This window comes from Pangasianodon hypophthalmus, chromosome 23 (genome assembly GCF_027358585.1).
Source record: "Pangasianodon hypophthalmus isolate fPanHyp1 chromosome 23, fPanHyp1.pri, whole genome shotgun sequence".
In the NCBI taxonomy this organism is placed as follows: domain Eukaryota; kingdom Metazoa; phylum Chordata; class Actinopteri; order Siluriformes; family Pangasiidae; genus Pangasianodon; species Pangasianodon hypophthalmus.
Window position 1 is genome coordinate 10,773,109 of NC_069732.1, and position 27,990 is coordinate 10,801,098.

At 37.1% G+C, this 27,990-nt stretch overlaps 1 protein-coding gene across 1 annotated transcript in view; it reads right to left on the reverse strand.

Annotated features, from left to right (window-relative positions):
- Positions 1-1,676: 1,676 nt before the first annotated feature.
- csmd2 (CUB and Sushi multiple domains 2) overlaps positions 1,677-27,990 on the reverse strand; it is a 309,743-nt gene continuing 283,429 nt past the window's right edge. The window contains exons 57-71 of the mRNA XM_053228691.1: positions 27,136-27,318; positions 25,072-25,248; positions 23,739-23,918; positions 23,140-23,313; positions 22,641-22,814; positions 22,243-22,316; positions 22,030-22,141; positions 21,226-21,405; positions 19,800-19,865; positions 19,557-19,718; positions 18,352-18,464; positions 12,478-12,565; positions 10,453-10,585; positions 10,052-10,229; positions 1,677-6,540 (exon numbers count right to left, since the gene is read on the reverse strand). Coding sequence (XP_053084666.1) covers positions 10,070-10,229; positions 10,453-10,585; positions 12,478-12,565; positions 18,352-18,464; positions 19,557-19,718; positions 19,800-19,865; positions 21,226-21,405; positions 22,030-22,141; positions 22,243-22,316; positions 22,641-22,814; positions 23,140-23,313; positions 23,739-23,918; positions 25,072-25,248; positions 27,136-27,318 — 1,976 coding nt within the window. The 3' untranslated portion in view covers positions 1,677-6,540; positions 10,052-10,069. The remainder of the gene's footprint in view (positions 6,541-10,051; positions 10,230-10,452; positions 10,586-12,477; positions 12,566-18,351; positions 18,465-19,556; positions 19,719-19,799; positions 19,866-21,225; positions 21,406-22,029; positions 22,142-22,242; positions 22,317-22,640; positions 22,815-23,139; positions 23,314-23,738; positions 23,919-25,071; positions 25,249-27,135; positions 27,319-27,990) is intronic.

The following is a 27,990-nucleotide window of genomic DNA, read 5'->3' on the forward strand; positions in this document are numbered from 1 at the left end:
AAGAAGGAAGAATAGCAGCCACATTGCTTTGCTGTTTTTGCTTCGTGCTTGAGCCAGAGAGCCATAGGCATCTTGACCTCTAACACCTCCATTATCTTCTCACTATCCCCACAGGGACTAAGGTAGAATCCAAAAGATCTGAAAGAGATGCTTTGCTAATGGTCTGAGGAGGTAAGGTCTTCACCTTACTGAATTAAACCTAGAGAAGCCAAACTGTGCGTGAGCTGTGAGTCCAAAAGAGCCAAATGAATCTGCTTTTAAAGCAGAAGGTTCACGTCACCGTTAGTGAAATATTCATGACCTTTATCAAATCTATGGCAGAGCAGCCGTGCCTAACCCTAATAATCGCTGCTATTGTGTGACTTTCCATTCCACATTAGATTGGGCAGTGGAGTTGTCAGATGGCCAAAAAATGTTTGGGAGCTGTTAAGCTTGATATTGATAAATAAAAGCAACAGACATACAAATGTTAAGGCTACTGATAAATATTGGATTTTACTCGTCATTAATGAGTGCTGTTAAACCCAAGCAGAATGGTGGAGCATTTGATGATATTTAAAAGATGTCCAAGTAACATTACAAACATTGCAAAATAAAGAGGTTATTGTGCTCTGGCTATACTGCTCCCATGTCCTGCAATGTATAGGCAGTGAAATTGTTATTTTTGCTTAATAGTATAAATAAGGTAGGTCACACAGTGAGCGTCAATGTCCAGTTAAGAAAAAAAAGTGGTTGGAAATGTGACGGTATTGCAGGACGCAAATCAAATTCAAAATTAACATTATTAGATGTGTGAATGGGTGGGAAATTGTATATCACCAAAATATTGGATAACTGTACTGGACAGTCACTGGACATTCAGCCATGAGTACATTTCAATGAGAAATTAGAAAGAGATCTGGCATTTCACAACCAACTGTGAGCCAAATAATGACAGGTCTTACATGCATTCATATTGCTCATGCCACAATACATTACATTTCCAAATAAAGCAGTGGAAAAGACAACAATACTGAATGATTTTCATGCCATTGCAGATTTTTAAATGGAATTGGGCAACAGATTGCATATACTGTATGTAGCCATACAATCACCCTTTAGAGGGCTGTTTACCATATATGGTGGCTTGGGGGCATTTCTTTATGCAAATGTGTGTGTGTGTGTGTGTGTGTGTGTAGCGCATGAGCAGAGCAATTAAAAATGTGTAAGATTTATCAAAAGTCCATTGTGTGCAGCTGTGTGTATGCATGTGTGATAAATGCCTATTTTTTCATGTTGTTCTTATGCACAGAATTAGAACTTGTGCTATGCAGAATTAGAACAGGTGCTTTACTGTTCCTGCCTAAAAATCAGGGCTAATGACACAGAAAACCAAGTAAAAAGTGTTTTGTGTAAAGTGTTTCTTTGGTTTGCTTACACTGATTTTTGAAATATGTACTTTTTTGATTCTCAGTTATATAAAAGGTAAAAATTACAATTCTAATTAATGATAGCCAAAATTTTTACATCAAAATAATGGCAACAAATTGTGGTGCAACTGTGGTTTAATTGAATACCATCCTGCTTCAGTCAAACAGGCATTCAAAAATCTATAAGCATTATATTCAGATTAATTTATAGATTGGAGAAATAAAATTTAATCACCATGAAAATATAGAAATAACTGCAAAACAAGTGTTTTTATTTTTTTATTCAAAAACCTTCAAAATATGTTTCAAGTTCAAGAAAGTTTAAGCTTAAACACAATGCAAAGCATCATATACAGACGGATAAAATACATTTTATATACTGCAGACGAGCCATGTCGGGGATTACATATGTACAATATGTAAACATGTATATACATTTCTTTTATACATTTACAAAAAAAAAGCTTTGTTTCTATTTTCTCTTTGTATATAGATATTTTTATATTCCCCACTAGCATTTGTACTACAATAATGAAAAACATTTACATATCTGTCAATCAATTTTTCTCTTTTTATATTACAAATGTGTTTCCATAAAAATATATCTCTGTACAAAATATTTTTTTTTTTCATTTATTTGTTCTAATTTTCCTTTGCGTAATTCACAGCAGGCTAGTCCATTCGAGTCCATTCAAGTCCACTATTTATTTTTTTTCTTCACATTTACTTTGCAACACAACCCTTTTGGTCAAAGAGCATAGAACTGCAGTCTGACTGTTGTTCCTTGAGGCTTTGGCTAGACAAAGCAGGTCTGTAAGTCACTCAAAGTTGGGCACTTCTCTCTTGCAGAGCGGAGAGGAATGCATCGCTAGTTTGGGTTCTTTTTTTTTAATGAACACTTAAAACAAGAAGAAAGTATGATAAAGGTCTGTACTGAACATTTCAACATGTATCTCAATTATTTAGTCCAGTGACTTTCTAAATGAAATTGTCTGAATACGTACCCTGGGGATAAACACTATTCCAATATATTTACAATTTCAAAGATTTTCATCAAAGCTATTATTTGATTCCTTTTTTTTTTCATGAGCTGGGGAAAAGTTTTTTTCTTTAGGTATTATGGTAAATATGAAGAGAAAGGTATTTAGATACATTACAGGCAATACAAAATGAAGTTACATTCAATTTAACATGGATATTTCCATATTAAAGTCTACTTTTTGTCTTACTTCATCCACATGAGGCATTAGATCATCTGATACACAAGTGAGATGTGAAGTGTACTCACAGCCGGAGTTGAAATATACACGAGATCAAAGAAATTAAGTCATTAATATGTGCTTTACATTAATACTAATGCCAAATTAAAACTGCCGCATTAACAGAGAGAGATATTTCACCAACCAAAACAGCTTTAACAACAATAATGAGGGCTTGACTCAAACTCAAATGAGTGTTTCATGGAAATTAAGCACATCCCGTCTCAGTTCACCAGCAGAGCTAAGCAAACCTGCTTGTAAGTGATAAAGATGAGTCAGCTTCATCGCTGATGAGAAATATGTGGCATGACCATGACTTCAAAACCTTGCTTGCCTCCCTTTTATTTCTCCAGAGCAAAGAACAGCTATAATAATTTCATAGAGCCTAAACGATCAGCAGGGAAGCTGTTTGCTAAAATGGCAAAAGGCTTCAATTCATTTATACTGGAATATTTGATGGATTTTTATTTGTTAGGTGCTTTTAATAAGTCAAAATAGTATAATACTTTGGCAAATGAGCACCATTAGTTTATTTATTTATTTATTTATTTTTACTATTTCTAAGAAAAAATACTACAATGGTGGGAAAGGCTTACAAACACAGCAATTATACATGATGACCAAAGATTTTTTTTTTTTTTTTTTTTTGTGAGACTCCCTCAAGTCTTATGATCACAAACTATTGAGAATTAATTCAAAGGTCTTTAAAACAGGGAATTTGTCTCCTATCTCTTTTATAACATGTTTCCTCTTCTCTCTTGGGCTAAGAATAACACAAAGGCTGAACTCTCAGACAAACACATCTGAAAGAGGAACCATTGGCTTTGAAATTCTTCCCAGCTGTTGTTTTTTTTATCATACCCATGTACAGTATCAACCTGGCAAATAGGGAACTAAGGAAAGACTAAATGCTCAGCGAGCCAAATACATCATGGGGGATACCATGAGGCACATGGTGCTGCAACTATATAAGAAAGACCGCAAGAAACATCAGAGGTTATCTGAATTGTTCAAAAAATTTTTTATAGTTTCAGAAGTATAAAATAAAGAGAAATCTTTCTGCCTGGGGTCCTTTTGTGAAAATAATCAATGATAGAGCGAAAGTGTTTTCATGGGATTTCATAGGAATAATTTTGTTCAAATTCTAATGCTAAAGCAATAAATCAGTAAAAGCCTTTTTGTCATTTGCTATCCTTTTATAAAACTGCCATTGCATGACTATCAGTAAGTGCCTGCACATTGGGATTGTAAATTAATTATTGGAGACGCAGAGTAATAACTGATATAGGATGTGCAGGAAACAGCGTGTAAGTGAGGGGCCATCTGCTCTGAGAAATCAATTTAGAATGAAATCATGTAAGGAGACATAGAAACAAAAACAACAAAAAATATTCTGCAATAAGAGGTGAATGCAAATTGGTTTAGTATAACGTGCCTGGCAACCATTTTGCCTGTGAAATCACGAGAGAAATACAATCTTTGCTTTTTTCCATCAACTCACAATTGGAACAGGCACTAGGTGATATATTTATGTAGCTGAGATAAGCTACAGATGTAAAAAGTAATACAATTGTAAAAGCAATTATCGAAAGAGAGATGGAATAGAGTGAAGAGACAATATAGAGATTCCTTCCTGAAGCTGTTTCCTGGGCCTAATAAAGTAAGCAATAGATAATTCAGGGCTTGATGTAGAAGAAGAAAAAGAACGTGCAAGTTATGACTAAAGCAAAGAGACAAGATGGTCAGAAATGCATGCCTTTGTATACCTTGTATACTTATCCTTGTAGGCAGATATCAATGTGTATTTAGTAGTAGTAGTATTTGAGAAAACTAAAGCTTGATGAAAACATGACAATCTCTGGTTCAGGTCTCAAGTACAACCTTGATGACTCACCAAGCACACTGTAGTATATAAGCACATCCACAACGCACTGTAGTGTCCTTGCCATTTACTCACTTAGGAAAAAATCACTGAGCTCACTTGATATTTTTTTTTTAATTGTATAACTTCTCTCACTTGCTTTCCTAGACAATGCATTTAAAAAAAAGTGTCATGTTTCTGTCACTGGCCTAAATTCTTTCATTTATTCATCTTCAATAAGCGCTTTATCCTGGTCAGGTCACAGTGGATCCGGAGCCTATCCTGGGAACACTGGACATGAGGCGGGAATATACTCTGGAATAGACGTCAGTACATTGCCGGGTACCATACGCACACATATTCACATTTTGGAGTAATTTAGCATAGTCAATCTGGAGGAATCCGGAGGATACTCACAAGGACAGAAGAACATGCACACAGACAGTAACCCGAGCTCAGGATCGAACCAGGAACCATGGTTATGAAAATTATTTCAATAGAAACGGACTCAGAAGTACACCTTTCTATTACTATCCAATAATTAGCTTTTGGGAATCTGTCTGTATCATTTGAATATGTCCTTATCATTTTCCTGACATTTAATTGGAGGTGAAAACAATAAGTGTTATGACAAACAAATCACAGACAGTATGTTATGATGAGAAGGGAACACTTCACTGTGAACAATACCATTTCTTGCCTGTTCCTTTGACCAAAACCAAAAGAAGAGCAGAACCTCCATGACTGCGATCAAAGTTTACCTTGACATTGCATACTTGCTACAGTGTAAGGCATTGAGACATACAGGAATTGACAGACTCTGCTCTTTAGGTAACCTTTCCAGAAAGAAAGTAAAGATATTTAAATAACAGATTTCACAGCCCTCTAAAGACTTCATCCCACTGACATACAAAGTTAAAGAACCATGCTATTGCACACCAGCTCCATAGTTCCCCAGACCTGAGCATCCAGAGCATGCCTTCATTTTCAAAATATTAGTGAATGGAACTGCGCTCTAATGACAGATGAGGGGGTAAAAAGATTGTTGCCCCACACTGAGGAATGTAGATGCCATCCAGGTCTTGTATGTGCATTACATTTCCGTCTGTAGATGCCAGAGCAACAAAAAAAGATGAATTGCCTAAAGCCAGCTTTCCTTTCATATTTTTCCCCAATGTGCTCCCCCACCATTCTCCTCAGGGGCATGTGCAGCCTGTCCAATCTCAGCCAGGCTGGCGAAAAGCTGCAGAGAGAACACCCCATCCTCTGGGTTGGAACAAGCAGAGAAAGGTGCTAATGATAGAATCCTTGTCTTCTAATAAGCCTCGAAATCTCATTCCACTTCAATTCAAGGCTCTATAGCTTCAGGTGAAAATTTCACAGGAATCAATAGTGAAAGTGTCAGCCAGAGAGATCCAGTAATGCGAACAAAGTCTGCACTTATCCGCAATCTTGCAGCTTCAGTGTGCAAGGAAGAAAAAAACACCAACCAAAATGCATTCCATGGAGAAAATGTATAAAAGCAAAATGAAGCTCTGACTGTCCAGGGTGTTCTTCTCACTAGTTCTGCCCATAGCAAGACTCTTCCCAAATCCCTGTTCACCCAGAAGAAACAGTGCATGTCAGCCTCTGGCTACTGAAACCCCATCACACTCCATGTCTCTTTCTCTTCTTTCTCTGTGAGTGACAGAATCGCAAGCGTCCTCTCTGCCATGCCAAAGTTTCATGAAAGCTCTCCCCAGAAAAACAAAAGAGAAACAGCAGACATATAAGAACAGAGAGAGTTTGGGATAACAGACACTGCTGTGTTTGTCACTAAGGAACACATGTGTTTTCTTGTTCAGAATTTTTCCTGCTTCTTCATCAGGGTGTGATCTCTTTTGACTATAATTGTTAGAATCTTTTCAGTAAATGAAAATAGGCTTCCATTCTTGTTTGTCAGCCCACCCACACAGCCTGTTCCTGCTTGTGGGGGCACTTGAGTGGGCTGGGGAGAAAATTCGATGTCAACCTGTCAAGAAAAAAAATGCATATGTAAAGAAAAGAGAAGGGCAGAGGTGAAATAAAAAAGGGGAGAAAAACTTCAGACAGATAAAGTAAAAAAAGCAGAATGTGATTAAATAAGGAATAAAACACAATGGGGCATGGTGTTACGTAAGGAATAGAATATGACAGGGCACTGTGTTACAGGAAAAGAATCCACAATGGGGTGATAAGATACGACCTCTGAAGCAAAGTTACTATTACTACCCAGAAGTTGATTATTTTCCTATAACAGCACACCCTGAAGTGTTTCACTCTTCTTAAACCACAGCGATTTGCCACCAATTACAATATTTAATTTATTAGACAATGACTGGTCATGCTTTTTAATTGTTTATCGTTACATTTCATTTTGCGCACAGCAAGTTAGTTCCTGTTATCGCTTATGTTATACTGTAGCAACTACAGAGAGTCAGTCCCACTATAGCCTCTCTTCTTCTTTCTGTTGATGTTAATAAGGCAAAGAATGCAGCTTGTCATTTTACCAAGAAATCAGAAAGCTGTGGCAGAAAACTTCCTGACCATTACAAAGCATTGACACTCGAGACAGAAAGCATCACCATACCAACTATTATAAATTTTTCTTTACGAAATAAAAACACATTTTTATATCTGTTTATTATTAGCTTTAGATTATCTGGAGTGTCTTCCATCCACATCCCTGTGAATGAGTTACTGTAGAAATGCTTACTTTTCTATAGATAGAATGAGCGCATTAATATAAACGTGTGATTTGCCTCAGAGCCGGCCCTACTGTCAGAGCTGCTGTATAGAAAATTAATCAACACCTTCTGATCAATCAGATTTTAGAATATAATAGTGCTGTGGTGTAATAAGAGAAGGATTAACATGAGAAAGGTACTTAAGGCAAAAACCTCAGTCCTGTTTTGTGGGCAGATAATCATTTTGTGATTTTTGTGTAGAAAACTACAGAGCCCCTCAGTGGACATGGTGATGGAAAAAAATATGAAATAGGAGGAAAATTTATATTTCAATACTTTTGCGCTCGCTCGCAAAACTTTTGCGTTCCCCCAATATTGAAATATAAATTTTTGTCCCTCATATTTTTTCCATCACCATGCACTCTTAGAGGCTCAGGAGAACACCCTTTTCAAAGACCCTTTAATTCTAACAAATGCATTAAGGTTATTAATCTTTAAACAAAAGGTGGTTGTGGACTGAAAGTCGCAGAATGGCTAGAGATGTACAAAATCCAGAAATATAATTATAAACCACTTCAGGTTCTTTTGTGTTTTAAAACTCGTAGTTTAAAAGCACATCACCTCATTTTGTCCAAGGGGAAAGCTATAGTTACAAAGTTAGCCAATGCTTTTGAAATTTACTTGCTTTAACATTTTACTCCTATACTACACAGTGTAATAAAGTACACAGTGAAGAGGCAGTTTAGGAAATGATGGTAGGAATCTTCAGAAAACAACACGACTGAATTATGCCAAGTGAGCAAGGAAATTGTTCCTGTGCTTTTCCCTCAGGGATCCTTCATCTAACAGCGTACTAAAGTGTTTTGTTTTTGATGCCATGAAACTCGGTGGCCTTCCCAAATGAAGTCCACTGGATATGAAAAAGAGACTGCAGGTGCGTGCTCAGATGTTGATGGAAGACAAAACTGTACATTACATCTCTTACAGTGTTTGTCTTTTTACTTGATACAGTATATCAGCAACTATGCTTAGTTTAAAACCTACTAATTGTAGTATTAGCATTGATACCTTTTTTTCATTTTTTTTGGTATTCATTGATAGAGATACTGATACCAAAATAGGTAACCTACATACTATTATTATTATTAGTATTAAACTAATTAAAAGTATTAACTAGTACTAGTATTAAGTATTGGGGCAGCATGGAACATTATATTTAGCTCTGTTTATGTTTGCTGCTAGGAATGAACTCCTCCTGCTGAGTTTTATGTTTAATATGTTATGGCACCTAAAAAAGTGTTTGTAATAGAAAGCAGAAGGGCGGCTGAACTGAATACACAAAGCAAAATCGGTGATAGTGGTCATTAAAAGAAGTGCAAGGTGCTGTGAACTGCACCCTGACTAATGCAGAAGTGTAGGTGCTGGTGAGCATGCATGTCTCAGTGCTCAGTGCTCGCAGAAGTGAAATGCTGTCTCATATGACACTTTCTCTGCACACTCACCTCACTGTTTAACGAATAGGCTTGTGCTCATTTTTATAAAATGGCCGACCAAGGTTATTATAATGCATTCATGTCAGCCATCTTCATGCTATCTTTTAAAGTTACTGTTTAACCTCCATAAGGTGTTTTATCAGGTTATTTGATTGATGGAGTTGATGCTGAAGTATTACCTCTTTGATATTTTCACAGAGCACAGTTTGCAGTCTGCTTTGCTTTAATCAAATATGCCCAAATATGCTATCATTTCATTTTCTGATCAATAGTGCTGCAATATTAGACTTAGGTCACATAATATCTTGTGGTATTGGATGTTGGTGTGAGATAACTTTTATGCATACGAATGTGCACAGTATCAGACCAATACATGACACTAGTGTCAGTATAAATTTATCCCTATCATTATCCCACCTGTTCTGTTTACTACTTAGAAATAGTTGTATCACTGAACCAGGCTGTCATTTTAATTTTAGAGCAATACAGCTGTTAGATGTATTTTATAACAACCGATAAATCTTACTATGTATTGCTGTCAATTATTAGCAGGTACTAAAAGCACTGAGCATCCTTCATCATTAGTCTTGTTTATTCCCATTTATTCAGCGTGTGCATATTGTCACTGTCTTAACAGCTGATAATAACTTTAAAATGTGAATATAAAATTGTTAACCATTAAAAAGAAACAATGCAAATGTTTTAAATGCCCAAGAAATTACTAAAATGGCTTAGGAACATCACTAGACCTTTAGAATCATTAAAATATAAGTTGAAAGTCTTTGACCATCCTATATTTTAGTATTATTAATAAAGGTTTATTTAATTTAAAGGTTTAGTGAATTATATTTTATTAAAGCCAATCTCAATATAATTTAATCAGAAAAGGATGAAATCTTTATCACTCTGATTTCTGATTAGGCACTTAACACATAATGTCAATTATACAACTTTCAAATAGTCCAAAAAAAGAGATTTGCTTCCGACAGTAATGATATACATGTCACTTGGAAAATCTTGCAAGTATTATTTCTTATTTCCTGTTTTCTCTACCTCCTATGCTGAGGTTCCCAAGTTCCAGGTTAATTGGGCTTTCACTATCCCCTGGTGATTTTCTCTTTCTGAACATGTGTTTTTGTATGAATACTGACATATTATTTGGAAGACCTCTAATAATGAGACTCAGAGGTTACTCAGAGACTCCCATCTTCATTAGAGCACACAGAGTTTAATGCTGGAAAAAATATTTTAGTATTCTTCTGCTTTTAGTAAAAAATGTAAAACAGGAACATAGGATGTGTTTTGTTAGTGCTTGACCTCTTACCTGTGGAGAAAGCAGTGGCTATACGGCTGTGCAGACTGTGCTGACTGTGAATTCAGACTCGTTGGCCATAATGTCTGTGGGCTGGATATTACGGTCGTACATGGGGTTTTCAAACGTGGCTCTTCCATTGGTGTTCTCATGGCCGGCATAGCCATTGAAGGGTACTTTAGGTCTTTTTCTGGTGATGAGACAAGACATAATCTGAACACCGAAACAGTTTTGACTGAAACATTGATGTTATTGAAAAGGCAAATACATTCTGTGGAACTAGACCACAGCATCAAAGTACATGGATCCCAATAATACTAACAACATATTGAAAGAAAATAGCACATAATGTATTCTGTACTGTTTAACTGCAAATGGCACATGATGTCCCCTGGAACAGTGTGTGGATTTACCTGTGTTTGTAGAGGTACAGAGCAAATCCTGCTATAATCATGGCTATAAAAGGCACTAAGATGGCTGCTGCCACTGAACTGCTGTTAGAGGCAAAATTGTAGCTGGGATTCTCTCCATTTGGGTCCAGCCCCTCTGCAGAATGGACAAATGAAAAGTAACTTGTAAACATGGTAAGCTCAATAATAATACTTTAAAAGACTCAGCTCTAAAATAACAAACACTTTTATTTTTCCTGGCAAGACTTCTGATAAACTGGGCTATGTCCAATTCCACCTTGCAGCTCAGTGGAGAATCCATTATTTATGGCTGATATTATTTCACACTTCACAGGTTTATCACACAAGTGGAAAACTCCATGACAAAGTGTACATTTAATCAAAATGTAATTAGATTACGAACAAAACCAAACAAATCTAACAGGGAAGTGTTTTGTAGGAATTTGATCTAACTCAAGAGACAGGTGCGCTTTTGGGAGGCGTCATATTTCATCATCCGAAACAAGGCTTTTTAATTACTGCTATGAAGATGCTACGAAGATGAAGTCATTTGCCGTTCATTTTTCAATTAAGACCACTGTGCATCCCTAAACAACAAGAGAGCAACAATGCACCTGTTCATCAACTAATGCCAAAAACCCTGCCAATAAAGTAAAAGCAGGAACGAGTAGAAGATCTGATTATCTTATTCAATTACTTAATAAGGTTGGCTTATCAAACCAATACCTTATGCCACACCCCCACATAGACACACTCCCTCCACTTTTAATAATAAATGTTTTGTTTGCTCAGTATTTTATTATTATTATTAGTATTTTTTTTTATGGAAGGCCATAAAGTTGTTGATTAGAAATGAAACATCATTTCATTATTGTAGCACTTTAAATAGTGCTGTATGCTTTGCCCTCAACATGTCAAGCCCTGTACTGATGAATAGGTCACACTGTAGCCACACGCATATTAGTGTAATTATCTGTGTCTGCTTTTGCCTCTGCCCATAGTGAATCACTTCAGATATTTATAACAAGGTCCTGTGAAGAAGCAGCACTAGCAGTATCTAATTAACTACTGCCACCAGGGGGGTTAGCTAGGGGGTGGGCTGAGCAGTTCCTTTTTTATTTAAAGAATTTTACTACTCATTCCTTACTCACTGAAAACTCATTCATTTACAAGTTCATTTACAACTGTCATTATGCCTCGACAATCTAAGCCTAAAATTCCTTACTATCATTTACCTTTCATCTAGGCACACATAAGAACTGGACAGCCATCTGGACAGGATGAAATATCTGCACATGCTGTATGTCTGTTAATTAATGTTGCCGGAGATCATCTGCAATGATTATGATCTCTGCACATGGGATAAGTGATCTCTGTATGAATCACAGATCTATGCACTGCTGTCACACTAAATATTCCATGCGTACTACATACATCCCATTTGACCTTTATTATAGCCGCTTGTTGTAGTGTGCAACGCTGCACAAATTGTATTTGATCATTAGTAGGGTCACATGGCCGTAGGATTTACTTGTGTTAGGAACACAATTAAACCCCAGATGTTTAAACTCTTCAGTCTTTGTACTGAAGAAAAAGTGCCAAACCTCTTTTATAGGATATAATTTACCTATAATTTACAGGATATAATGGAATCTTTACCAACATATCAGTTGGTCAGTTGTATATGGACAGCATTTATATTCCTTGGGGCTGTTTCTACTGGTCATTTTAGAAAAGGTAAAATATGATATAATCTTTCCAGAAGTTTGCACACACAGTCCATAAAAATACTGACATAAGGCATTTGGATGGTGTAATAATTACATTACCCCACCTCCCTAAGTAAAACTTGTCCAATCGGAATAGGCCTACGGAAGATATGGTGCATTATTTTTATATAAATAACAAAAAAAAGACTTGTTCTCCAACAGAATAAGATCAAAATAAATAGAAAAGAATTACAAAATAAAATCAATTGCTACCTAGCCCCTGATCATATAAAGGAACAGTTCACTCTCAAACACATACCAAGCCTCTGAAGCCCAAACTGGCCAAATCCTTTTCCTCGAACAAATCCTTGATACACAAAGGAGTTAGATGAAGGCATATATGACACCTGTGACAAGAAGAGAACAAACAATTAAAGACCTCACATTATAAAGTCAATACATTTTCAAAATGTCAAGAATGACTTGTCGAAAGGTAAAAAGTCTCAGCCACACAGTGTACCTTTTACACTTGACATTTAGTTTTAAACCATTCTTCAATCTAGAGAAGAAAATGCTCATACAGTCAGGCAAGGCAACACACACACACATACACACACACTCCTCATGACCCATGCTTTTAATTACATTTTCCCAGCTGCTTGTCTCCGGTGCATTTGTGGGGAGGAGGGTAAGGGGAGCTCAGACGTCTGGCCCTGATTACTCTGCAATGATTTAACTGACATTTTAATTAAAAGAAAAAACTTTCTCAGCTTTCCTATCCCCAGGAGTAATAGCATGTATGTATAGCCCTCAGTATGGCCTCAGATATGAGCTGCTGTGTGTGTGTGTGTGTGTGTGTGTGTGTGTGTGTGTGTGTGTGTGTAGGTGGAAAGAGGGTCCAGTAGGGAGAAGACTACGAGGACTAGGGATAAAGACTTCTAACTTTCCAGGATATATAAAAGCTGTAACGTTCTTACACTCAACAGCTGTAAGACTAAAATGATTCCCTTTCTCACTAAAATTATTCTCACAAATTTTAAAATCAGGGTGGATAAATCATTAGCTTGGGTTCCCGGGACAAGCAAATTACATGTCCAGGCTATTCGGCAGACAAGTAGGTTCAACAATCAGAGAAAGAAAAAAAAACTGACTTCCTGTTAACTTTTACAAAACAAAAGCTTTCTTTTGGTATGTATATTTAAATGTAATTTTATCAAGAGAAAATAAAAATGATGGCCAGGCTCAAATAATATCTTTTAAATATGAGTGCATTTAAACTAGCTTGCCACATGCTATTACATTACATTAGCTACCAGTTCTTAGCCTAGTCACTCAGATTTCTGGGCAACCAAAAATAAGAGCAAATCGACATGTGAATCTGGAATGACTGACACTTGCACAGGTGTTTTGAACTCTCTGATATACTGACACCCTGGAAACTCCGCCCCCTTCCCCTGTCTCACATTAATAATCTCTCATCTCGACTTGATTTTCTCGCTTGGAAGATGTGCCCTCACTTTCTTTCCAGGTAAATGGAGAATGTTTGAGTTCATTCATGTGAAATAAAATCTATCGACTTTAGACAACATTAATATTAGACAATTATATAATTAACATCAGTTAACTATAATCTAAGGACCAAATTTTATGTTACAGATTATTTTATTGGCAATGATAGTTAGAAAATTAAAAACACTGCTTGTTCTTTTGCTCTCCACAGTGTTCAAACAGCGTGATTGAGGTAGAAACTGAAGTGCCCCCCCACACCAAAAAAAGGTCTATCACATACATGGGACTATGTATTGTTCCTCTTCAGGGTTGCCAGGTCTGAACATTAGTGCCATGGTCGAATCTTCCTATGCTCATCTCTGTAACATTGCTAAACTTACATCTTGTCAGTTCTACTCTGCTCCCAAATCCTTCATCCAAACCCTTGACTGTGGCTGCCCAGGTTTTTGCAATTCCATTCTCATAGATATCCAACTACAGATCCATTCACGAGCTTTACATTGTCCTAAATTTCTCTGACTTCTTACCGACACCTGATCCTGACCCAATATTACACCTGTACTACAAAATCTTCACTGATTCGCCATCAAAGAACATTTTCACTTCAAAATTTGCCTTTTCACTTATCTCAGAAAGTCTTCAGCAACCTTGCTTCCTTCTATCTTTCAGACCTTCTCTATCCCTGCCAACCTCTTTACACCCTTAGATCTTTCTTTGATGATCTGCTTTTGAGTCCAGGTGATCAAGCCTTTTCTGTGGAAGCACTTAGACTTCAGAACTCCTTCCTTATAAAGTCAGACTGTCCTACACCCTCTCCATCTTTAAAACTCTTCTCTGACCTTTGACTTACTGAACCCATAACTTGGTTCTCCTTTGCACTTCTCTGTCATTCTTGTCAGTGGTTTAAAATGTTCCTAATGTTGTTGTTGTTCCTTTGTCTGTATTCTGAAGCATTTTTAGATTTTAGTTAACCCTGATGTAAGATCAGTAAGTAGCATTTTTAATTAATTCAAATTAATTTAAAAGCATATTTACAAAACAGGACGAACTCAGACAACATATTTTTGTTTTCTCCCTAAATCAATACAGATTGTAGAATAAATTTGTGTGATCATGACCTGCAAACCTCAGGGTAAATTATTAGCAGCAAGAGAATATAAATTCACTCCTTTATTTATTTATTTATTTGTTTGTTTGTTTGTTTGTTTGTTGACTGCCCTTCAAATATCAGCTGAAGACCTTTCTTTTCTCACAATATTACTCTTCTCTTTCTACTCCTTAAAGTCTTTTTCTTCTAATGATGTTACTTCGTGTTACATACAGTACTTGGAAAGCAACATTGGGTGTTAGAAAGGGGCAACACGCAATTTAGGAACAGTTATTAGATAGATAGATAGATAGATAGATAGTTAGTTAGATAGATAGATAGATAGCATTTATTGTCATTGTATTTCTACAACGAGATGAATGGAATGACAGGTCACATCTTCCCCCTATAAGGCGAGAAGAGGTCCTTAAAGCAGCCACCTATATGGCTGTTGTATGATTCTCATATTAAGGAATTTTTAACAAAACCAAAAAAAGGTATATTTCAACTCTTTCAATAGAATTAATGTACTTTACATGTTTACATCATTCTCTGTGGTTGAAATAACTGTCTTATTATGTCCACAACAATGATTATAATTATAATTATAATTATAATTATTATTTAAGTAACACTCATCTCATACCCAAAGACACAAAATAGTGACAAACATGGTAAAGATGTGTATTACCACAGTTTGGTCTTTCACAGTTGAGGAAAAGACCAGGAAAGTAATAGTCACCAATGCTACTTAATAAATTAATCAACCTGTAGAGATGTGCACACACCCATTTGAAGGTCTGCCAAGTTTCTTTTTGAATCCCTATGGGTCCCTGTGAGGAAAGTGGAACAGGTGCACACCGATGATGAAATGGTCAAAATCATCCTTGACGTTTCAGTACAAAATCAATATTAACTGATCACAGTCTCTTGGGAACTCTTCACAGTCTCTCTGAACGTCAACCTTGAAAACTTATGGTTTAAAGCAGACAGCTGTTATAAAAAAAAGTAGATAGTTGTTACTGAGGCTTTTTTTTTTACTGCACTGACTTGACTGAGCACTGAGTTCATCAAAGTGTGGTTAAAATCTCCAGAAAAATAATGAGCACAAAGAGTTTTTGAATAGTTGGAGGTTTGTAGCTTACTAAAAGACTTGGAATCCTCTCTTAAAGTGAAACACTTTAGGGTTCTAAAGCATTCTTAAATGTTTCCCCAGATTACCCATAGCTGGGTTTTAGATTTAACCAGGCGTAGATAGAAAAGCCTTTATTTTGTCTCAAATGACACATGTGCAGAAATCTTACACTACTGTGTAGCAATAAAACAGTTGCATCTACTCAGAGAGCAATGCTGATGATCTGAATGTGCCATGAGAACAATGATGTTTCCTTAATGTGTTTGTGACTTTAGTAAACTCTTCTGCCAAAATGTAGCACACTGTAGATGAAGCAGTAATAATGTGCCATAGTAAGATCAAAACTGTCCTCTTTTATCTATAATACAAATAATCTCTCTTGCTATAATGAGTGAGATCGCCAAAATATCTTTTCTGGTCAGGTGTAAGACAGATCCCCCTGTTAATATTCAGTTTTGTCCCACCTTACAGACTCCATCATAAATCTCCCATATACCTATAGCTGATATTATATATATATATATATATATATATATATATATATATATATATATATATATATTGTATATTGTGTATTTGCAAGTACAGACCACGTCCTCAACCAAAATAAAGTATCATTTTAGAACTTTCACCAGAGTTCTGGGTAGCTTTTGCTTTGTACTTAAGACTCTTGGTAGGAGTTGTTGAGTACTAGGGAGGAAACGGAGAGGTGAGGGAGGTGGTGGGTGTGAAAACTTCATCACTAATGGAGAAAGAGAGAGATGGGAATTTATAGGAAGTTAACTATGAAGAAGGTGAAGCTTCAGGCACAGTCTTTCTCTTAAACTTATTTCCTAAGTAAGGAATAAAACATAATGCAGCATGCTGTAATAGGAAAATACTCAATGATGGTGTGGTGTAGTTGATGGTGTGGTGTGTAGTTCAGCACCTCCTGAAGTGTTTTATTCCTTTTATACCACAGCAATTTGCCAAAGATTACAATTTTTAATTTATTAATGAATGAAACATCTTATACTTTTAACCATTATATTTAATGCTGGAAGTTAGTTCCTGTTCCCTTACATTCTCTCATCTGGCCCCTCTTTTTTGTCTCTCTTGAAATTAATACGATGAAAAAAACACAACTTCTCATGTTACTGAGAAACAGGAAAGCACAAAGTCCTCTGTCCTGAAGACTTTCCTGTGCCAGAAAATTTCCTGAACATTACAAAGCACTGTCACATGAGATTTCTTCCATAAATGTTAAATAAATCTCCTTACAGAAACCACCACCATATTAATGAATATACAGTTTGCTTTGTCAAATAACAACACATTTTTAATAGGACTATTACTACACAGAGTTCTTGTAGAAAAGTCATCAATATCTCCTGGCCAATTAGATTCAAAAGTTCAACAGAACTGTAATATAATTTCACATATTTCACTTCTGCACAATACAGTGTCAGCCAGCAGTGGGATCTGCTTTATTTTTTATCTATATCTCATCTTTTTACATACCACTTATTCATGTCTCAGCAACTGCTTTCATTCTCTCCATACCAGCTTCAGTTGAAGGCTTTTGGTTTTTTTCCCCAATGATATTCTCTCAACTTACTTTTGTAGATTGTTTCTCTGAAAATGAATGAAGGGCCCTGTTGGGTGGATTGTCCTTCAATGTAATTTCATATATTTTTTTGTTCTTGGCTCTGACTTTTGTTGTTAAGTTCCTTAAAAGTATGTGTGCTCAGTTTCCTAATGGCCATTGACATTGCTGCTTTTCACTACTATAGACTCAGGACATATCGGACACACTTGATTTGTATTTGCTACAGTGAGAAGAAAAACATTTCTTAGTCCACTCTTGTTTTGAAATTTGTCATTTTGTCTCATTTTTCTAAATGCCACTTGTATATATTTGATCATCTTCACTGCATGTATAGAAAAGAGACAACATCTGGAAGATTGTAACAGGCAAGGGGGAAAAAAAACATTTCTATAGTGTTCCTAAAGATGTGTATACTGTATCTTGGATCTGAACCAGAATATGCTAATTGATGAATACTGTGATTAGCCTTTTTTTTCTCCTCAGCACTAACCAGGTGATGCACCAGATAAAGAAATATAAATATTGATTGTTTAAGAGGCATGCATGAAAGACAGCAGTCAGGGGAACTACTTGATATATCCTGAGTTACTGAATAAGCTACTGAATAAAGAAGCTAAGTCCTGAAGCTCCTCTGTAAGTGACACTCCTAAGCATCCTTACACCAGTCTGTCTGACATCATTTCTTAAAATAACCTGGCAATATATTTAGACATATTTTTTAATTAACTTGGCAGTGATATTTTTAAACTGACATTACTGTCAGCTTCAGGAATTATGCTTAGACTGCATTTGGACTTGCTGTTAACACTATGACTAATCCTTCCTGCCAACTTCTGGAAAAAAAAAACAAAAAAAAAAACACAGATTTACGTACATGTCCATCCAGTGCCCAGTTGTCGATTTTGAATTTGTTGACAAAGATCTCCACTGGCCCTCGGATCTGATAGACCTGGAGCAACAAATGAGCCTCTTCTCTCTTATAGATTCCTGTATGGGATAGCAATTGATTAGTGCTGCTTCAGGTCTAAGATCTAAAAGATGTTCAAAAAAAAAAAAAAAAAACAGATCTATGCAATAGCATGCCTTGTCTATTTTGCGTATTTCTTTTTCTTTATTTTGCGTAAGGTGGAAAGAGATTCATTTTGCATCTTTTGCATCCTACAATGCTTGAAGCTTCTATGCTTTATTAGGCTTATAGGGTAGCTATAAAATTTCTGCTTTTGTAAACAAGGATAAATCATTATTAAATAGAAGTTACTCAATAGTATGCACAAATTTCCCAAAATTATGTAAAAACCCCACATTCTATTTAGTTTCACATTTGATATTCACTATATGTTCACATTTTAAGTGCCAGCATTCAAAGAGTCCATAAAAAAGTTTTTATTCACATGAACAGAACACACACTCGTGTGTACATTCTTCTGCATTCATACTTTTAACAGTCTTTCAATTCATCTCATCACCTTTAAATGGCATTATATACTGTATGACACGTTACATATACTGGTTTCTGTTTCCATTTGCTATTCTGTATCATTTTATTTGCTGAAATTAATATTTAAGTGTAATAAAAAAAAAAAAATAAAAATTTTGTTTAGCTTATTAGCTTATTCTATGAATATGAGCTTATTCATTTTATTCAAATGGCATATTAGCTTAATATTTACTGCTCTGCACATCTTTATTAAATAAGAACTTAATTTATTAACACATTATCTTCAATGCTGAACTCGCATTTCATTTTTATTCCTGAGCTTTTTAATAGCTCTGTGGTTGTCCATTTCTGCCACTTAATATCATCTTTTAAACCACAATTTGAGCTTCACACAGCATTTAGTAGGTGGTTCCAGGCTGATCTGGCGTGATGAGCTGCAGCTTTACTAAATTGAATGTTAATTACAGATGCACTGTGAGTGCATTTTGTGGTTGCATCAGGCTGTGTTTTGCTCTACGCCTCCTGACCTACGTACATCTGGCCCTCAGTGTGTGAAGCTTATATGCAATAACTTCCTATTCAAGCAACAGGTAATAGTACACACATTGGGAGAGTGATGTTTAGGAGGAGGAGATACACACCAGCCAGATTGAGCTGCACTCCACTGTGGTCCATTAGGGTGCCATTGACCCGGTTACTGAATGGTTCGAAAGCAGTTATGCTCAGCATGGCTGGCTGCTTCTTCCCAAGGTACTCATATGAGCCCCTCCACAGTGAGTTCCGAGCAAACACTCCACTAGGCACTGGGAGAAAGAGAGCGAGAAAAAGGTTAAGGCACCTCTTTATTAATTTCCAATTCTATTTGTTGTTAAATGAACACCTACCCTGAAGTTTTGTGTTGGGTGGCTCTTGCACGGTTCCAACTGTTTTCCCACTTGGTCTGTTATCGGCTACGAGAGGGAGAGAGAGAGAAAGAGAGAGCATTACTATGATAAATGTAATGCTAACTACATATTTTAATGATCAGTCTAGTCATTATTTCAAAGTACACAAAATAATGGTAAGGTTTTTTTCTGTGGAAAGAGTCATTAGGTGGATGAACACATAAAGAAGGTTAGAATAAGTTGAATAAGAATAAGTCATAAGTCCTAAAACATGCTGGTAAGTGGACTGGCTATGCTAAACTGCCCTTAGGTGTGAATGAGTGTGTGACAGTGAGTGTGGATTGTGAGATGTAATGGAATGGCCCAGAATAGACTCTGGATCCACCATGATCCTGACAATGATAAAACGGTTACTAAAGATGAATGAATGAATGAATGAATGAATGAACGAACGGTCATCCAGTAGAAAGAATACATTGCAGTCAAGCATTTTATTATCTGATATAGGTGAAAACTTCACTGGTCACAGGATTGAAACTTGTGAAATGATAAGTACTTCATTTTTCTATGTATTACAAATCTAATGATTAAGTTCCTATTTCCTGTGTCTAAGTTTCTACATGATGGTTTTTCCATCTTGATGTAACATTGTTAACAGCTGCATTAACATGCACTGGGGCAGTCTTGCTTGTAGAACTGATTACTGGTTTTGCTAATGCAAAATACTTTTCTGAGAATAGTACTAAAACTAACAGTAAGTAATAAAACTTCTACACACATTCAGTGAAGACAGAGCTTTATTAGCTGTCAGAAGCCTGAACACACTCTCTGTCAGCTTTCCCACAGGTACTGTTAATATTCCTCCACTGTGAAAAGCCAGGAGCACAGTTCTCTCCTCTATCTTTATGGCTTGGCTTTAAAAACTATCAGTGCAATATTTCACCCACTTATGGCGCAAGATCCATCAAAGCTATTATTTGCAAGAGCTACTCCCACTTCTAGGCACACTGAAAAGACAACTGTCTAAAAGTTTGGCTTCTTTTGTTCTAATTAACCACCTTGCAGGCTGAATGGGATCCATTTATGTGTCAGAGGAGGTGTAGTGTAATCTGTGTGTTCCAAAACCACCAAATCAGCACCTTGCAGTGGGCTAATCAGAGCTCCTAAAGTATGAAATTCCAATGATAGTATGATGAATTGAGCTCCCTGATAGTGCCAGCCTTTTGAGATGAAACAGGTGCAGACAGTAATTCATCAACATTAGCATGAATGAGAGAAGTACAAAGTGCAGTAAATCTGAGCAATTAGCTATTTAATAGTAAAGCAGATGTACATGTGACATGCACATGTACTGAGAGAAGACAAAAAAAAAAAGGGTTTATAAACAGGGAAAAGACTGACCAAAAACTTTTATTTTGCATGATACCTGCACATAGTGGTGGCTTGCCAGTCCAGCTGCCATCAGGTCTGCACGTGCGGTGTTCGGAGCCTCCGGCTAAATAAAAGCCAGGCTGACAGGTGTAGATAAGAGTGTAACCCAGAGACGGCAGCTCTATGGCTCTAGCATCTGCCTGTGCTGGAAGTTCAGGCTGACTACAGTGATGAGCTGAATGAAAGAATAAGTAAACTTAAGCTTTGTGTACGGTTTAAACAAAATGACAATGCAAAGTTGTAGCTCCTCTTCTGCATTAAAGTCGATTAACTGTGCTTATAGCACATAAAGTGTTGGTTAATTTTCTGTAATAGCATGGCTCTGACAATAGTGTCTGAAATTCAAAACACAGGTTTAAAATAAAATGCACTTGTTCTAATAGATTATTATTTCTATAGTAACAGTTCATCAAAAGTCTTCCAATTTTGCAGTTTCTTGGTAACAAGACAAGCTGCATTCTTGTATTATTAACTTCCAAAGAGTAAAAAAATGAGATGCCGGTGAGGGAAGAACTGTTTATAGCTGTTATAATGTAAAGGATAACAAGAACTAACTAAATTAAATGTAACTATAAAATGAATGATGTGTAGTTCATTAAGAAGTGAAATATTGTAATCAATGGAAAATTGTTGTATAAGAGGAATAAAACACTTTGGGAATTGCTGTTATTGGAAAATAATCAACTTTGGGGTGGTAACAGTGGTAACTCCGTTTCACATCGAGTCTAATCACATGACCCTATCAGAGGTATTGTATATTATATGAAGGAAATTTTATAGCTGAGAAAATGTTCTTTACCAATACACTCTGGCGGCATGCCACTCCAAGTGAGGTTGGGCAGGCAGGTGCGAGAGATGGAGCCAAGGAGCAGGTAACCCTTTCTGCAGCTATAGAACACTGTACTGCCGATCTGTATTGGTACAAACCCCAAAGTTTTAATGAATAACAGTGTATCACAAAGAGCAGGCATATTAGATTAAGAGAAACATATATTTTTCTGTGTTATGGTACCTGGTAGCCTTGAGTGTTGTTCTGAAATCCAAACAGAGGTGTTCCGGGATCCACACAGCTGGTGTGACTTGGATCTGTAAATATATCACCCCAACAAATTTTAGTATCATTAATCTGATGACCAGTGACCAACTTACTCATACATAAACCCTCATACTTAAATTCATTCAGTACATAAGAATTTTCACAAACCAAATTTCAGTGTTGTAGTCTGTCCAGGATTATGACAATCCTTGACTGAGATATTTTTTAACTGAGAGTCCCCATTAAAATTTAATCAAAGTCTAGACTGGCCAGAAATTCAGCCCACTAAGTTTTGCTGGTAGTTTTAGATGTAGTAGTATAACGCATGCTTAAACTATGTCAGTTTACGCCTCAATTCTTGCCTAACCTCCTACCTATACAAGATGGCTGGGTCCCACTCCAGGTTCCATCATACTGGCAGTACCTCCGTGTGGATCCAACCAGTACCAGAGGTGGAAAGCAGGAGAAGAACACAGAGGAGAGGTAAGTGAATCCTCGGTCCTCACGCCGGCCCTGAGCTGGGATCCCGGGATCCCCACAGAACACAGCTGCAAAGTTCATAAATCAGCATTACATAATTTTATAAAACATAAAATGTCTTTTGTGCAGTCTTTCATGTCTTAATACTGCAACTTCTTGTTGTGCATGTACTCTTGCTATCCCAGTCATGCTCTTAACTCCAGTTCCTAGTCCTGGTCCTTTCTCTGTCTGTTTTAAATCTCCCCATGAAGAGCATGGTCTTTTGTACTCTGACCACCGCTGAGGATTTTGATAATAATCTCTGGAAAAGCTTCAGTAAAATAACTAGGTAATTATCACCTATTGTTTCTGACTCCCATGTGATACAGGAACACCATTTTAAGTGAGACTTACGGAAACATTGCGGCCTTTCGCCACTCCAGTTGCCCGAGCCCTGGCAGGTGAGGACAGTGGGGAGAGAGAGTTGATAGCCCTGGTTGCAGGTGTAGCTGATGCTGGAGCCCCACTGGAAGTCAGTTCCTACCACTTGGCCATTAGGAATACTGGGTGGAGCTCCACACACGATTGCTGCAAAAGAACACAGACATTTTTTTGCAAAAATAAATGAATCCACAATGACTGGACTGTAAATTCCTTGAAAAAAAAAAGTATAGAAAAATTTAATCAGTGTTTACTCACAGCATCAATACTATGGGACTTTTTTTTAAAGTTAGTATATAAGAATAGAATCGATTAATAGTAACTGGGCAAATCTATTTAATTACTGACAGTTTTTATTCTCATTACAACTGAATCTACCTAATCGATACTTATTATTAGAAATGATAACTAGAACTAGATCATTTAAAAATAAGAAAACATTTTGTTGAGGGGAGAGAGTGTATGCCATCCTTCCCACCCAGAGAGCATGACCAATTTCAACTAAGACAAAAGAAGCCATGGTAGGGGTTCAGTAGAGTACAAAAAGCTCCAGCGTCCAAGCCAAACTGTACCTCTACACACAGGTTTGGTGCCATTCCAAGTGCGATCCTTTGTGCAGATGAGTGTGGAGGCACGGTCAGCATCCATGGTGAAGCCCGGGGAACACTGGAAGCTAACAATGCTTCCATATGTGAAGTCATTGCCCAGGCGCAGACCGTTTGCAGGCACTCCTGGATCTCCGCAGTTAATAACTGAATATGAAGAGGCAGAGAATGATGGTGTGACAATAAAGAGTACAATTAGAGAATTACACAATTACATTAACATATTTCTCCATTTTTGTGTTTAGGATAAAAATTAATTGTTTCCACTGAGTAGATTCCCACCTATTGTATGAACAAGTAAGATAGATCTGATTTTTAAAATCAGTTATATCAATATAAATCACACCTCGGCATTACCTCGCAATTAATGAATTTCTTTAGAAATAGTTTCATTTTATATTATCTCAAGCAAAGGCTTCATGGTTTGTGAAGTGTCAGCGATTTAGACAGTATTTGCTATCTTTAGTCAGTAGCAACCTCAAAAGTGAAAGCACAGTGCCAGCAGACATAATGGCTGCCCGTGACCTCCATTAGCTCTGAGCCCAAGTTGTCTCCATTGTGTTTCATAAGCAAGCCTATGCATGTAGGCTAATGCTAAGAGGATGGACAGGGCTAATCTCGATCTCTTCAATACAATCAGTGTAGGTTTAGCTGATTGGCTCAAGTCCAGGGCTGACACAATACAGAACAATATCTCAGACTCAAAAATGCCTAAGTAACAAATGAGACCTTAGAATGATAAGGTTCCGTCTGACAATTCTGTGATTTAAAGATATTGAGTATTCAGATTTAACCATCAATAGCATAAAACAGGATAGAACTTTTTAACTACAATCAATAATTTGGTGTAACATAGCTATAACATTAACTAATTCCTCTTTTATTCATCTTCAGTAACTACTTAATCCTGGTCAGGGTTGCTAGAACTGGAGAACACTGAGGAACCCCACCCAGAAAACATGCACAGAAAGTCTGCACAGACAGACTTTTGGGAGCCCTGGAGCTGTGAAGCAGCGCCCCTACCCACAGCACAACCTTACCACCCAGTAACTCTTTTTTTTTTCTTAGAAAAAAGTCAAACAGAACCTTTCAGGATCCTGAAATTTCAAGGCACTTTTTCATGTTTGCTACTCAAACCAAGCCAAGCACACATGCTGAATAAAATAATTTAGGATTGCTCCAGTTTTAATATAAAAATAAAAATGGGTTATTTGGACTCCAGGGAAACATAAGGCTTATGGGTGGCTGTGATGGTGATAGAAAGGTTGTTAGGGTGGTGTTAGTGTTACAGACATGGTACCTGTGCACTCAGGCATGTCTCCAGTCCACGTTCCGTTGACGGTGCAGTGGCGTGTGAGCAGGCCGGTGGAATAGTAACCCTCTCTGCATGCGTATGTAATGGAGCGGGAGAAGACCAGCCCATCATGGAACTGGATCAAAGCGTTCCGAGGAGTGCCGGGATTGCCACAAGACACAACTGAGACAGAGAGAAAGAGAGAGAGAAAGAGAGAGGGATCTTTTCAAGGCTGTTGCACTAGAAGTATAATGAGGGCAAATAAAGTGGCCATGTTGGGTTTAAAAGCCTTGCTCAAGGGCACAGTGGCATGGGGGAAAGAAAGGGCACAGACTCCGGTAATGAGTCAATACCCCTGGTGCCCTAACTGTGATTAAAACTGGCAGCGTTGCTGTAGGGTCCTAACCTGCTGAACCTGTGTTGCAACCTCTGCCCTGCCTTAATAGCTCTTCATTTATTTGGATTTTAAATCATACTAAGGTTTACAAGAAAACCACTGAACAAATAGGACCCACTCCTGTCTGAGGAGGACTCGTGTCAGTGGCCACACAGTCATGATAACGCAAAATTACTGCGCAGATAACATGGGCACACAGAAAGAGAGCTTACGATTTCAATTATACAATCAACTCCAGAATTACTGGCACCCTTTATGAAACAAGCTCACAAGAATAGGTTATATAATATGAATATCATGCTATGAGTGATTTTTGAACTGGGGACTGTATAGTTTTATATAAACCCAATATTATAACAAAATGAAAATAATTCTTAACAAGTTGTTAAGAATTGTTAAGCTGTTTTGTTTCTAAAAAAAAAAAAATTCTGATTACAAAAATATTTAGAAATTAATTTTTGGCCACATAATTCTGACAGAAAACATCTATTTAAAATGAAGCTCTAATGATTTTCTTAGAGAAATATAAGATCATCCAATCCGGTGAGCAGATGACATGGTCATTCTTTAAAGGGATGCCAATAATTTTGGAGTTGGCTGTACATCAAGTGCACTTTCAGACCGAATTAAACATAAACCATTTTTCACATCTGCGATCTAAATAATAATTCCATAATAATTAGTCATCTTTCACATGTGCACAATATGACATTTCACAATATCACTGCATCTCCTTGATTCAGTGTGGTCTTTAGAGAGCAATATTAATTTAAGTCAAATTTACTATGTAAACGAAAGCTTAGGTTGTTAGCAATTGGTCCTTTTTAAAGGAGATCATGATGCAAATCCACTCCTGAACTGCTATTGTTGTAAGACTTTCACACTTTGCTGAGGATTAAATGTCCTGAGAGTCAAATCAATACACAGGAACACACATGTATCTCAATATCTATGCTTGAGCGCATTTGTGTGTACAATCAGGCCTATAATAATACCTAAAAGTAAAGAAGCAGTGAAGCATACAGTTTGTAAAATATTTTAAAAATAATGAATTTTCAAGAGATGTTCTTTGCCATCCTTTTAAATAAAGGACAGAGTTAAAGCAGACAGAGGTGAGAGAAATGGTAGGTGTGTCCCCATGGGTAATTAACTTGGATATTTCTGGTCTTCTGACACCCCTTTCTGAGCAAGCACTTTACCCAGAGGGACATGAGCAGAATGGCAATGCAGCAAGAGAATGAATTGGAGAGAGAGAAATAACCACAGATGGAGGAGAGAGAGAGAGAGAGAGAGAGAGAGAGAGAGAGAAGGAGTGGGATATACAGGGAACAAGAGCTTCTATGACACACACTGGGATTCACACTGCAGCATGCGCAGTTTGCTGAGGGAAAAGGGCATAAAAACGTAAAGCAAATAGCAGGAGTGTAAAACGTGTACACCCCAAGTGATGCTTCACCAGTATGACTATATTAAGCCTTCTGAGGTTTAGTGAATAATATGGGGGGGAAGAAAATGTGTTCCATGAGATGTGTTCCATCTCTCCTTCCTTTTTTGGGGTGTGATGGAATGCATCATGGAATACATCCCTGCATCCGCATAGCATGTTTAATCTCAGATGAATTTTCCAATGCTGTTAAGACCCAGACATGCAGCCCTGTGGAATACACACTTACCCTGGCACTCAGGCTGCGTGCCCAGCCAGGTGCCGTTAGCCAGGCAGGTCCGCTCTAAAGAACCACGAAGCACATAGCCTGGCTCACAGCTGAAGCGCACCACACTGCCCACAGAGAACTGCTCTCCCAGACGAATGCCATGCACTGGCACGCCAGGGTCACCACATCTACCCCCTGAATCACCTGCAACGAGACACAAAATGCAGGAGTGGGAGAAAGTAGTGCCATATGAAGCTCGCAGGACAAAGAGGGATAGCAGACTTCCAATAACAATAATAATAAATTCAGAAAAAGTCAATTAAAAATTCCTTCTTAACATGAACAAAATAATTAGGCAAAATTTTGTCTTGTTTTGGTAGATATTTCAAAGCCTTTCATAATGGTTTATTTTTATTATGTCATTTCACGGCTACAGCAGCAAATTCAGCTTGAAGCCAGCAGATGTGCAAAAACACTATCAGTAATGATCAGTATACCACAGCAAAAATGTTCATTAAACTGGACATTTTGACTACGATTTCATTCCTTTTCTGTTGCTTTGCCCTAGTGGGTTTAAATGACTTATATTTTATATTTTTCTACTTATAGGTTATATTTTGGGAAATAGAACCAACTACATTCATTAGAAAACATACAAGGAGGTCAGAAACAAGAATAACCATGGGAGAGGATTGGTCAGAATGTCTCTGAGAGTGGGATTAAAAACAGCCTCACACACACACACACACACACAACACTAATTTGCTAATATGGCTTTCAGTTTGAGATAGTCCTTCATGCAGAACCAACAGTCCAGGGGGTAGAGCTGGACCTGATACAACACATCCTATACCCCTAACTCCTAACTCCTAACCC